The sequence below is a fragment of the Opisthocomus hoazin genome, chromosome 9 (genome assembly GCF_030867145.1).
Source record: "Opisthocomus hoazin isolate bOpiHoa1 chromosome 9, bOpiHoa1.hap1, whole genome shotgun sequence".
In the NCBI taxonomy this organism is placed as follows: domain Eukaryota; kingdom Metazoa; phylum Chordata; class Aves; order Opisthocomiformes; family Opisthocomidae; genus Opisthocomus; species Opisthocomus hoazin.
Genome location: NC_134422.1, coordinates 27,453,473 through 27,466,790, shown reverse-complemented (window position 1 = coordinate 27,466,790; position 13,318 = coordinate 27,453,473). Strand labels below are relative to the sequence as shown.

Genomic DNA, 13,318 nt, shown 5'->3' with positions numbered 1-13,318 from the left:
TGGGGAAACAAGAAGCGGGTGACTTTTCTACCCCGAATTTCATACACTAAAGCAGGCTTTACTTCGTCACTAGCGTGACTTGAAGGCAAACATAAAGTGAATGAAAGGCTTTAATGCCACTCTGTTAGGTGTGTAGGTGCTGCCTCCTTCTGCTGCCCAGTAGAGCTTTTGACAGGTCCCGTAGTCTCATTTTCGCTAGCATCTTGCCCTTGGTGTGGCAATTGATTTGCATTTGGAGGACTGGGGGTGGGCGTAAAAGGGTTTTTCTCCACTCTGATCCTATCAGCTGCTTGATGCTGGCCCGAGGATTTTTGACGCAGTTCAGAAGAACAATATGGGAATTTGTGCATATTTAAAAAAAAAACGGGGGGGGGAGGGAGGGAATTAAGGAGTTTTTTGTTAGTTTGTTGCTAGAGGGGACATGGAAGTAATCTTATTCTTATTTTAAATATGTTGATAATCATCATGATGTAAGTTATCTTTTCCAGGTGTTTGGTACAATTTTATAGCTGTCAAAATGAACAGGCTTCAAAAACTGACTCTTTCACAGAAAGTGGTCCTCTGGTCAAGACAGTTAAAATTTGCTTCTCTAAACTATAAGCTTTCTATTTAAAAAAAGAGCTATTATAATTTTATTAAACTGAAAAATATAGAATAATCTCCATCTCTTTCTTCCTTAGCCCAAGAGGCCAGACATAACCAGCGAAAGTGAGGGACCTAGGAATAACTTGGGAAAGTTATGATGACAAGACTTCGTCTGAATGCTTGCTTTATTCAGAGTACTTTTTCAAGGAAAGAGTCTTTAAAACCTTTATATGTTTAAAAGAAAATATAAATTGTCTCAAATTTCCATTAATCTGTATCCAAGTGCTGTTAGGTATCTAAATGCTCAGTGGCTAAAGGAGGTACTGGCTGTGCTACAGAGTTCGTCTCATTCAGCTGTTTTTAGTTCATCTGTCCCTGCGTGTTTATTTGTGTTTCATTGTGTGGCAACACATAAAGCTTCCCTAGTGAACTGGCTTGCTCAACAAATCCTGTCCTGTAGTATCATTTACAAGTAGGGCAGATGGAAGCCACATCCATGTTACTGGGTCTTGCCTGTATTTTTATTAGGAAACTGGCCTATCATGGCAGCTTAAATTAGTACTGTATAAGCAGGTGTAGTTGCAATTGTTGTGGATCAGTACCATTCATTTAAAGAGAGCTTGAGTTGTGATTTCTTTTAAGGGTACCTCAGGCTTATACTGAGGTGAAGCTGAAGGTTTGCAAGTCCCAGAAAGACAACTGGCCCACTTTTCCAAGCACGCAGTATCTGCAGTTTCTTTCAGCTTCTGTATAGTTTTCAGAGGCGCAGTGCTCTTGGAAACTGGTCTGAGTGGCAGATAATAGTGAAATAGCCCTCAGGAATGATCACCAGATTAGGAAGAGAGTAGTCAAATTGCTTTACACTTCCGATATTTTTATTTAGATAATAACGCTATGGAAATAACCTAATTTGAATGAGATTTTTATTGGACAAAATGCATGTGCATGTCTGTTGTATTAAAAAAAGTCGTGATGCATATATGTTTTGTGTATGACAATTAAAAACTCAGTTATGTTTTTATGGGCATATATCTTCATCCTGTCGTGCATTGCATTGTGTTGGTACTTTGCCAAAAAGGTGGGACACTGCAGTGCTATGAAGCTGCTCAAGAACATAAAATTTCTTTAGAGAAAAGCCAGTGAAAATATATGCCATTCTGATTGAGCAAATCCAAATTACTTCAATCTATGATTAATTAAATTAGGTTGCTTGAAAATTCATAACAGATGTCTGGAATGGCCTTACTTCATGCTGTCAGTGCTTTAAATGTCTCCGGAGAACTTGGATTAGCTGATGGAGTAACCTGTTAAAGAAAGGATGTCCTATGTGAGCAAGTCATCCCAAAGGGGTAAAACTGGTATGTCTTGGAAGCCCTGGAGGAAATACATACCTAAATGCAGCTACGGTACCAAATAAGAAGCTTAGAGGTTAAAACTGCAAGAGTAGTATTTTATCCTGGTTGGAAAGAGAGTATGTCATGTATACATAGCAAATAACCTTCTGTGAGGAAAGCTTGTGGAATATAAAGTGATTCAGAGAGAATATTTCGAGATGAAGTAATTGCTCTGAGATGTTGCTGTGATTTTTGAGCTGTAGTGACATACCGTACACAATTCATGTGACGCTTTTAGAAGTGTTAGCTTTGGAAGCTGCAGAGCAAACTGATGGAATTTTCCATCAAAATGGTGTAGGTGGAGATCCGACAGTGAAGCCACTGTTGCAGCGCTGCTCCTAGAGTCCAGGAGGGGAGGGTTCTTTTTAACTCTTCCATCCAAAGCCTGGAAATTTTCAGCCAATGCTCTGTATATCTTGCACTTCTTCATACACAGCTTGGAGAGCATATGCTTGTATTCGTAGTAGATATAAATACTTATGGAGTCTCACAAACATTCAAACAGCTGTGTGAATCTGTGAACCTGCAAACCTTTTGGGATGGATTTTAACAGGTGTACATCTGCTTCTAGTTCTGATGTGTCTGTACAGATGCCATCTCTGCAAAGCCCATGCATACAATTAGATGACTTCGTAGAAGGAGAAGGCTGGCTGCAAAGAAAAATTAACTCCATGTCTTGTGTCAGTTAAGCAGTTTAATTGGCTTTCACACCTGAGGCTGAAATAAAAACAAACTACTACTTGTCACCATGCTCTGAGAGACTGGTCTCTTTGTAGAGTAACACACATCCGTCTGCTTCAGAGGGAATTTATTACAGCAGCCTGTATCCTACTACACTGGAATTCAGCTGCCTGACCTCAGAAATGATCCCCCCATATAGTGCAGAGCCCTTGGTCATCTTCTCACATACATCTTCCATGTCCAGAATAACCCTGACATGGATTTTTGTGTGCTAGGTGGCTCCATTCCTTACAGCTTTCTCCCTTCCCATGATCTGCAGAGTAGCTATGCTTATGCAAGAGTGTGCTTGCTTTCCAGCTGGCTCTGCAGCAGGTGCCATTGATCTCATGTATTGCAGAAATACAGAAATACTGGAACAGAGGCTCCAGAATGAGATATTGTGCAAACCCAGGAAAAAAACCGGCTAACTCAAGCAGCACCAAAGAGATGTGCAAGAAGAAAAAACAAAGGAAGAGAGGCCAGTATCATCATAATTATGCACAGCGAAGTGTGAATTAATAGAGAAAGAATAGATGGAAAGACCAAGAAAAGGGAAACAGAGAAAGTGGCAAACAGAGAGGAAGGATTGAAGAGAAGGGAGTCTGGAGAACGTGCAGTTCGTTTCCAACTTGAAGAGGCTGTGTGGGAGAAGACTGGAGCCAATACAGAGTCCTCAGAAGAACAGACATCTCTCTTCACATTTGCAGAGTATGGGTGGAAATTGTGTTTCTCAGATTGTGCCAGCTAAGCAACTCAGCCTCTGAAGGCAGGAGACTTTTCTCAGCATCTGTTTTACAGCTCTGAATTAACACAAATGCTAAGAGAGTTGCACTGTGTCATACTTGAATCCTGTTGAAACACCCAGGTTAGGACTGGACTGTACAGCTTTCCAGCCCTGCATTTTATCAGACATGTTTTCATCTGTAGAAACTTTCTGTTATGCCCTGCCATTACACAGGAATTTCCATTTGAGGGAGTCAAAATCTGAATGGAAAGAGATAAACTAGTATACCTCAGATAAGTCTTCCAACAAGACCCCCTAATGAGTGAGGCTGAGTCAGGGATGGTGTTTCTTGATGTGATTTCACTTCTTTTTCTGTTTCTTCTTGCATCACGATGTTATTCTTTTCATAAACCAGCACTCAAATATCAGAAGGGAATTTGGGGCCATTACTAGCACAAATTTGAACAAGTCAGTGGCTCAATGCTGTCATCAGCTCTGAGTATTATTTACAAAAAAAGGCCTGTCTTGCCAAAATTATGAACTTTAAATTGATCAGTCTGTCATTATCTCCTTAAAAATGTAAATAAAATAAATCAGTGCATCAAATGGATTTTGTCTTTGCTGTCCTGCTGCTTCTAATTTAAAATTTTGTTTTGAAACACTCCAGGGAGAGGGGAAAAAGGCAAATGAATAATTTTTAAGAGATAGTCCTTAAAACAGGGGATTAATGCAGTTTGAGCTGTCAGCCCGTATTATAATATACCTGGATGTGTCTTTTGTTTCTTATGGCTTCATTCTCTCAGTAAAACTGTCTTCATACTTCCTGCCTATGTTCAAACTTTTTGGCATATTAGTCCTTGCAAACAGTATGCGGGGGGGTAGGGGGTGTTGGTGTTTTTTTCATAATTCCTAAGCTTCTTAGTCATTGGAAGGATTTGAATGTATTTTCAAACTAAATAATGGCTCAGAAGGCTGCCTTAAACTTACTTTTTCATGTCAGTGCAAACGTCTTTCTCATTTTTTATCATTTCTGTGACTGTGACCTACTCTGCTTCCATTTATGTCAGATGAATTGATGATTGGTTTGCTAATGTCTGTTATCCCTCAACAACAGATAGAAGCATGCTGATTTTTATTTTTAAATTATCTGCATTGACCTTTTTATTGCTCCTCTCCCACAGCCTTTACTGTATTTTCATATTTCTGATGTCAAAAGGGTGGCTTTCAAGATATTTAAAGAGTTTCTCTCAAGGTATTCATGATAGTGAAGTACTTTCCTTAGAAGTCAGACAGTAGCTCTTACTAGTATCAACATATGCCACAACATGCTCCCACTACCTACGTTGTAGAAAGTTCTTTCAGCATGCTGAATCCCTGTCCCCTGCTCCCCTGCGTTCTTCGCTTTCTTCCTGAAGGTGCTTGTGCCTTTGTTCAAGTGCAAAGGCTTCCCCAGCCTGACAGTGCAATTCTTTGCACCACAATCTGGGAGTCTCTGAAGCATGAGTGTTGCTTCTTCCTCCGTGACAAAGCACTTTGCAAATGACATTGGACTGTTAAGCCTTTGTGGATTTTTTTTTTGTTTGGTTGATTTTTTTATTGGTTTGTCATCGCTTTCTAAAGAAACTTAATATATTTCAGGACTACTGTCACTGGGACTTATCTGTGATGGGATAACTGTTTTCCACTTCTGGTAAAGATGTCTGAATTGAAGAAAATAATCAGAATAGAATATGCTTAGTAGAGAAGATTTGCTGTTGTAAAGCAGGGCATGTCACATACTTTCTTTTTGACTTCGGCAAAGTCACAGATGCTTTAAACAATTACACATAAAACTTGATGTACTTGTCACATATCTTTTTTGGTATTGCTTACCTGAACTGTAATCTCTTAGGTCAGGATTTCTTTCTCAACTTGTGTACGTAGAGCTCTTAGTACTGTGGAGCTTGATGTAATTTTGAAACCTCAGCGTTGCTGTAATACATGTAATTAAAAATCAGCAAGGAATGTTTTATAGAATTTTTTAGACTAACTTGCAGCTGCTTAAGATCTGTGATTCCCTGTTGTTCACATTATTTAGGAACTATTTCATTAACATTATGACAAATGTATATGTCTTTGAATTTTGGAAGCAAAATCTGGGGAACATGTATGACTGTTAAAGTTTTGCCATATTCAAATATACCGTTTTTCCCTTCTAAATTTTTCTGAAGGTTATTCAGAAATGCAGTGCAAACAAAGTTGCAGGGTGATGAGTCTTTCAGAATCTTTGTGCTCATGAAAAGAGGAGGGGTTAAGGGGGTCTGATATACTGCAGGAGAAACATCCTCTTCTCCAGTGCTTGGGGGCACAAGATCCAAATCAGAAAAGAAGTTTGTTGTTCTCTTTTTCAAACTGCAATGAAGTAATTACTTACTGGGATGGCTCCTAAAATGTTTGCTGTCATCTAGACCTTACAATGACAAATTCTTGGGTCAAAGTAGCAAATACGTTACTGGGGCAATGGTGATTAATGACTTCAGCAAAAATTGGGCTTTTATTGTGCATTTATAGCTGGATTGGCATGCTTTTGATATTGTCATCAGTATTTGTTAGGACCTTGAGGGCTGCACACCTCTTTGACCTGTTGCAGTCCTTGAGGCTGGAGAAAGATTTAAGAATTTGTCTAGAAGATCCCTGTTCAGGAATGAGAGTTAAATTGACACAACGTTCTTATGGCTACCTCATCCATTGCCATTAGAAAGGTGCATGTCTTAAACAGCATGACACCTGGTTGCTAAGTATGGAAAGACCTCTGTGCTCCGTAAAAGGATAACATATAGGGGAATGTATTTGTCATCTCACCTGTGTCCTAGAAGGAGTTGTTGAAGGTAAAATGTCATCTCTGAGGCTGCACTGTAAGTCACAATGGAGTGTCATACCAAAGGTCAAAACTGAGATCTAAGGAACTGGAATGTAATGATATAATTATATTTTCTTTTTCTGAATACTGGATACTGGAACAGGAATACTGTTTTATTATTTCATTTAGCATACAAGAGAGTGCTAAATTTAATGGGTTGTATAGGCACATGTAAATATATGTGTACAAGTTTGATGCATCTGTGTAAAGTAGGTATACAGACAAGTAGCAATAAGCAAAATTTACTTCGTGTAAGCACAAGTAACAAGATAAACAGCGTGAGCCGGTAGTTCTTAATAGTCCTTTTTGTATGCATTTCAAGTATGTGTTTACTGTGAGAGATAGGTTTTATCCATAAACTGGGGCAGACTTAAATGTTGCTTTTCTAAATCCTTCCAGCACAAAACTTCTAGTGAGGGCTGGATCCAGTGCTCTATACAACAGGGAGAGCTGTAATTCATGTATGACTGGATGTGCATATGTCTTGGTGGGGGTTATGATTTGAGAGTTTGGGAGAACACAGTTGCTTGCCTCCACTTTGTATCTGTGTCTGCATGTACCACAACTCACTGTAATTAACCTGACGTGGGAAAAAGACTCAGAACAGTTGAACTCCTTTGAGTCAGTGCTTTTCTGTTCTGAGAAGCCTTGGGAGTTCGTATCCCGTGAAATTCATCTAGTGAGAAAGGGATTTAACTGTTACGCCCTGGACTTGTGCTTGACAATGTCTTTCTGTTCCTGTGTGTCAGTACACTAGGGTCAGGTTATTCTACCTTGCTTCCGACTTCTGTTTTCCAAACTGAGGTGATTCTTAGGGATTGTATTAAATGCATTGGATTAAAATACCACTCAAGTGTGGCCAGCAGATTCCCCAGCTTCCTGACAAAGTTACCTTGCGTTTGCTTAGATTATTGCCTTGTATTTTAAAAGCAAAGTATAGGTGATTTGGCACTCCCTGTGCTTAGCAAAATTTGGATTACTGGTGCAAATCCTTTATTACAAGAGGTAAGATAGCTGGGTTTTTTACTGAACAAAGGTCCTTTCTTTCACATACTAGTCATTGGTTTAAGTCAATGTCTCTGGAGTGTCCTTGTAGTTCATTAGTGTGATATTCCACGTATGTATCATCATTATAAATTCATTGAGATATTAATGATACTCATTTTAGCAGAGATCCTAACAGTAGCATTCTGCTCAAAATATATATGTGAAAATATTTGGTGAACAAAGTTGAGGATTGAGAATCGTGATGGGTAGTACAATAACAATAAGGTCAAACCTGAACTACTAAATTTTGTCTTTTCCTTTTATGTTATTACCAGACATAGTAGCTGTAGTCTTTCCTAGACTGTCCTTTTGTGAAAAACTTCTGCAACACTTCTGTATGTGACTAGTATATGGTGCACTGAGAACATAACCTTGTGAACAGGTACAGCAAGCCTAAAGAGTTATTTGGGCATGAAAAGCAAAGGACCAAACCTGAAGGATTGAAGCACGGCCATGCAGAGAAGCCTGTTATGAGTCTGACAGCAGGATGCTATTATTGCTGTTTGACACTAATCTCTACAGAAATCCAAAGTGCTAAATTTTGGACTTCTGGAAGGTTGACTTGCTCTGTGCTCAAGCTGAAAATACAGCACATCTGCGTGCACTGTCCATTTTTCTTCAGTCACATCCTGATAGTACAGTTCTCCATGTTTCTGAACATCAGCCAAAATATAAGCATTTTTTATTGCAGTCTGCTAGAGAGACTCGTCTGTATGAAAACAATCTGGGGACAGAGAATGGACATAGAAAGACTGGAAGTGTAAACACCAGGTTTTGTGTAGTTGTTGATGGATTCTATGTGACTTTTTGTTATTAAAACTTTTTAGCTAGCTATAATAAGTAACCTATTACAAATGCTCAAAATGCCACTTCTCCAGCCTCCACGCAGGAGAGAGAGATGCTAGGAAAATACAGGGGAAAAAATGCATGAACTTTGGTTTAAAAAAAAAAAAAAAAAAAACCACCAAAAAAACAAACCCAAAAAGCCAAAATACGCCACCTGAGCATCTTACCAGTGGAGCTGTGTGTCAGCTCTTCATCCTATTACTACAGGAGCTGCTCGTGAACAGGGCTTGAGTGCATTTCACAGAATCACAGAATCACAGAATAGTAAGGGTTGGAAGGGACCTCTGTGGGTCATCTAGTCCAACCCTCCTGCTGAAGCAGGGTCACCTACAGCAGGCTGCACAGGACCTTGTCCAGGCGGGTCTTGAATATCTCCAGAGAAGGAGACTCCACAACCTCCCTGGGCAGCCTGTTCCAGTGCTCCGTCACCCTCAGAGGGAAGAAGTTCTTCCTCATGTTCAGACGGAACTTCCTGTGCCTCAGTTTGTGCCCATTGCCCCTTGTCCTGTCACTGGGCACCACTGAAAAGAGTTTAGCCCCATCCTCCTGACACCCACCCTTGAGATATTTATAAGCATTTATAAGGTCCCCTCGCAGCCTTCTCTTCTTGAGGCTGAACAAGCCCAGCTCCCTCAGCCTCTCCTCGTAGGGGAGATGTTCCAGTCCCCTCATCATCCTTGTAGCCCTCCGCTGGACTCTCTCCAGTAGCTCTTCATCTTTCTTGAACTGGGGAGCCCAGGACTGGACACAGTACTCTAGATGAGGCCTCACCAGGGCAGTGTAGAGGGGAAGGAGAACCTCCCTCATCCTGCTGGCCACACTCTTCTTGATGCACCCCACGATTCCATTGGCTTTCTTGGCAGCCAGGGCACACTGCTGGCTCATGGTCAACCTGTCGTCCACCAGGACACCCAGGTCCCTCTCCACAGAGCTGCTCTCCAGCAGGTCCGCCCCAAGTCTGTACTGGTGCATGAGGTTGTTCCTCCCCAGGTGCAGGACCCTGCATTTGCCCTTGTTGAACCTCATCAGGTTTCCCTCTGCCCAGCTTTCCAGCCTATCCAGGTCACGCTGAAAGGCAGCACAGCCTTCTGGTGTATCTACCACACCTCCCAGTTTGGTGTCATCAGCAAACTTGCTGAGGGTACATTCTAACTCTTCATCCAGGTCGTTGATGAAGAAGTTAAACAAGACTGGGCCCAGTACTGACCCCTGAGGGACACCACTAGTTACCGGCCTCCAACTAGACTCAGCGCCGCTGATGACCACCCTCTGAGTTCTGCCATTCAGCCAGTTCTCTATCCACTTCACCGACCACTCATCCAGCCCACAGTTCCTGAGCTTCCCTAGGAGGATATCATGGGAGACTGTGTTGAAAGCCTTGCTGAAGTCAAGGTAGACAACATCCACGGCTCTCCCTTCATCTACCCAGCCAGTCATGTCATCGTAGAAAGCTATCAGATTGGTCAGGCATGATTTGCCCTTGGTGAATCCATGCTGACTACTCCTGATAACCTTCTTTTCTTCCACTTGCTTCATGATGGCCTCCAGGATAAGCTGCTCCATCACCTTTCCTGGAATGGAGGTGAGGCTGACCGGCCTGTAGTTCCCTGGGTCCTCCTTCTTGCCCTTTTTGAAGCTTGGAGTGACATTGGCCTTTCTCCAGTCCTCGGGCACCTCTCCTGTCCTCCAGGACCTCTCAAAGATGATGGAGAGTGGCTCAGCAATGACATCCGCCAGCTCCCTCAGCACTCGTGGGTGCATTCCATCGGGGCCCGTGGATTTGTGGACGTCCAGATCACTTAAGCGAAGATTTGCCATCAGATAACCTGCTCAAGAGGCCTTTCCTGTCTTGTTGCTCTGAGGTCCTCATGGGCATGCTCTCGTCTTCTCTCTCTTCCACTGGATTAGGTTTGTGGTAGTAGGTGTCACAACTGCAGTGAATGTTGTACCACCTTATCTTCTGGAAGGTCAGCACCTGATAGCTAGCTGGAAAAAAAATGCATTGCTTTTATCATATTTCACTTACCATTGTTCTTTGCCTGTTTCATTTCTCCTTACTGTTTTTGCTTTCTTTTCATCTCTCTTTCTCTGCCTTCTGCTATCTTATAATCACATTTTGCCCCTGCATTCCCTTCTTCTCTCACATATTATACTGTGTTTAAGCCCTTTTTTTTTTCATCTTTCTCCTCCGTATTCCACTGTTTCTCCTGTTTCTCTTCCAGCCACTATCCTTTTCCTTGCTGCTTCATTAGCCCTTTAACACCATCATGCAGTAGCTACATGATCACCTTAGGCTGGTTCTCCAAAAGAAAGTGCTGTCCTGCTGTCCTCCTAACGTGCATCATCTCTGTTGTTCTTGTACCTGTCGTGCTTGCACAAGCATATTGCATGCCCTCTAGCCAGAAGCCATCGTGCTGGCAGTGCGGAGGGGCCATCAGGGCTGTAACACCACTGATCACGGATCTTGGAAGAGGCCTTCTCAGACTAAAGAAAAATCAAGGGAACTCCAGAATCATGGGACAGCGAGCATTAGTAGAGTAAATGGGAGTCAATAGTTGTTTTAAAGGCAGGGTGAGAGAGATCTGTATTTAAAACTGTGACTGTTTAGTGTCCTGGAGATCTCATTTTAAATGTGAGCTGGAGGGCAGGCTAAAACGTTAAAACTGTGATTAGTGAGTCTTAAGACCTTGTTCTGCAACTGGAGACTGGTCTTCTGTGAGATGGGCTGTTACGTGCTGTGGAGAGGCGCAGGAAATAGAAGAGAGCAACAGTGCATCAAGCCAGCGACATGGTTAAACCTGAGCACGCTAGCAAATTGTAATGGCTTTAGCAAGAAACTATCAAACATTGCCAAAAAAAAAGGCATTACAGTCATTGAACAAATGGAGGGAGGGGGGGAAGGGTGCCTGCCGGTTCGGGGGGACATATAGTCCTTGCCGTTTGGTCTTGCTATGATGTGTAAACATACTATGTGCTTATGGAACGTGTGAGACACTTCTGCAGTTAACAGTGAAATTTAAAAAAAAAATGAGTAAATCCTTCAGACATCACAGAAAATACAAGTAGTATTATTGTCAGCGTGAGAGAACATAGTATTTACTTGGGAATACTGGTCATCTTGCTAAGTCATCTGAGTGTATAAAACCCGCATAAAGTTTCATAGAGGTTTGGTGTTGCCAAACCCAAGTACACAACGAGAATGAGTCACATCTTCCAAGATCAGAAGATTTGCTTAAAAATCAGAGGGGTTTATTTTTAATTTGGTTTCATTTTTATTTGCCTTTTTATGTCAAAGCTGATTCATTTTTTCCACTGTCTTTCTGTGGTTGTTACTGCTAGCAATGCCCACCCCCCTCTCATTTAAAAAAAAAAAAAAGGAAGGGACTTTTAATAAGAATACCAAATATTTCAAGACATGTAACAAAATCATGTAGTTGCTGCCAAGTCAAGCTGGCAGGTAATTATCAAAATAATCCCCATTTTAGTAAAAAGATTGAGGAGTAAGAGGTTGTAGAATAAAATAAGATTAAGGTAAAGTTTCATATGTGCTGGTTTGGGTAACCAATATTCACACCTTAGAGAAGAGTGTCGTCACTGGAACGATATGTTTCATTAAGGATTGGGTACAAAATTAATCTGTTCACAAAAATTTTGTCTAGTATTTCTAGGTATGTGGAAGTTTATCTGAAGTAGTTTGCTTTTCGATATCCTCTTCTACTCTTCCTCCCATCCCTTCACTTTTGTAAAAAAAAACCGGAGAAAATCAAGTAAATCTTAGCTCTATACATATAAGGCAAAGCACTGAAGTGGAAGGGTTGTATGCAAGGTTTCTTTCATAATGTTCAGTTTCTCTAAAAGGAATTACCTGACATTACTGCAGCTGCAAATTGCATCAGATAAAAATCTGTCCCTAATGTTCTTGGATTTGTTTTTTTCTTTTTTCTTTTTCTTTTTTTTTAATAAAACTCTTTCTATGAAGTATCCTTCCTGGGATGCTTTTGGAAAAATTCAGAAGTTCTGCGCAGCCCCCAGTTATGGTGTACTGACACAGCGCATCCCAAAGTGAGGGGATGCAGGGCATGGGCACCTCTTTCAGTTACACATTTGATTTGAGCCCCAGCTTTCAGATGGCATGCCTTTTGCATTTATAATAGGAAGAGTGTGGGTTTTTTCCTCTTCATAGCAGAGGTTAATTTTAATTGTACGGAAGCGGTCTGTGGTGGATTTTAGTGGACAGTAGGTACTTGCCATGGTAGCAGCAGCATTCTAAATGTTTTTATTCCGTGCCCAAATCGGTCTTGTAGCTGACTAGAGCTGAAGAATTCCAGATTCAAAAAATCCCAAACCAGCTCCCTGCTGGTATTTCATTAAAGGAAGTCTTTTGTATCAGTGGAGATAAATTCAGCTGCAAGCACTATGGAAGGATGGGGCTTTCGCTTTTGCAAAACTTGAAATTAACCTACCATTTAGATTTTCGTTTATACACTGTAATACAGCAGCTCTGTAGGGAGTTTTTCCCTTGGTCAAAGATAGGCAACTAGTTTAAAAACAGTTGCAGGACAGATATATTAAAATATATAACTTTACATCTTTAGTGAGGTGATGACTTTTTTTCTTATGGTTTTGTTACCTCAAGTTAAGGTGGCACCAGCTGCCGCTTGTCTCTGCATCACTGCTACATAGTCTGAAGAGGCATCATTCACCAATGAGAGTAAAGTGTCCCAGCAGCTTGATGGGGCAAGGCGTATTTCTCAGCAGCTCGAGTTCAAACCCTATTCAAAGCTTGCACCAAGTCAAAACGGAGCTTGTGAGAACGTTCCCTTTGCTAGATCTATTGTGCAGAACTTTCTATTCTGCTGAACTAACTGTGGATGAGAAACATGCTTCTGGGTAAGTAATTCCATGTGGAGGTTGAAATCTGTCTTTCAGCTAGCTGCATAATGGAACGCTGTATACTTGCTCCAGCTGTATGGAAGGAGAAATACATGCACTATTTTGCTGATTTGTTTTTAATAGCAATGCATTAGTGAAAGCTGTACTCATTTGCTGTAGTTTAGGAACTGAGTAGTCAAATTAGGAAATATTAGCACTGTGGGTGCCTGT

General features: G+C 41.2%; 1 protein-coding gene across 7 annotated transcripts in view; it reads left to right on the top strand.

The window, feature by feature from the left end:
* ZNF385B (zinc finger protein 385B) overlaps window positions 1-13,318 on the top strand; it is a 151,761-nt gene that overhangs the window by 34,966 nt on the left and 103,477 nt on the right. Inside the window, exon 1 of one of the 7 annotated variants that reach the window (XM_075431224.1) lies at window positions 13,085-13,105. The exons of the other annotated variants lie outside the window; for them this stretch is intronic. Coding sequence (XP_075287339.1) covers window positions 13,087-13,105 — 19 coding nt within the window. The 5' untranslated portion in view covers window positions 13,085-13,086. Of the gene's footprint in view, window positions 1-13,084; window positions 13,106-13,318 lie in introns of those variants that run through there. 7 annotated transcript variants of the gene reach the window in all.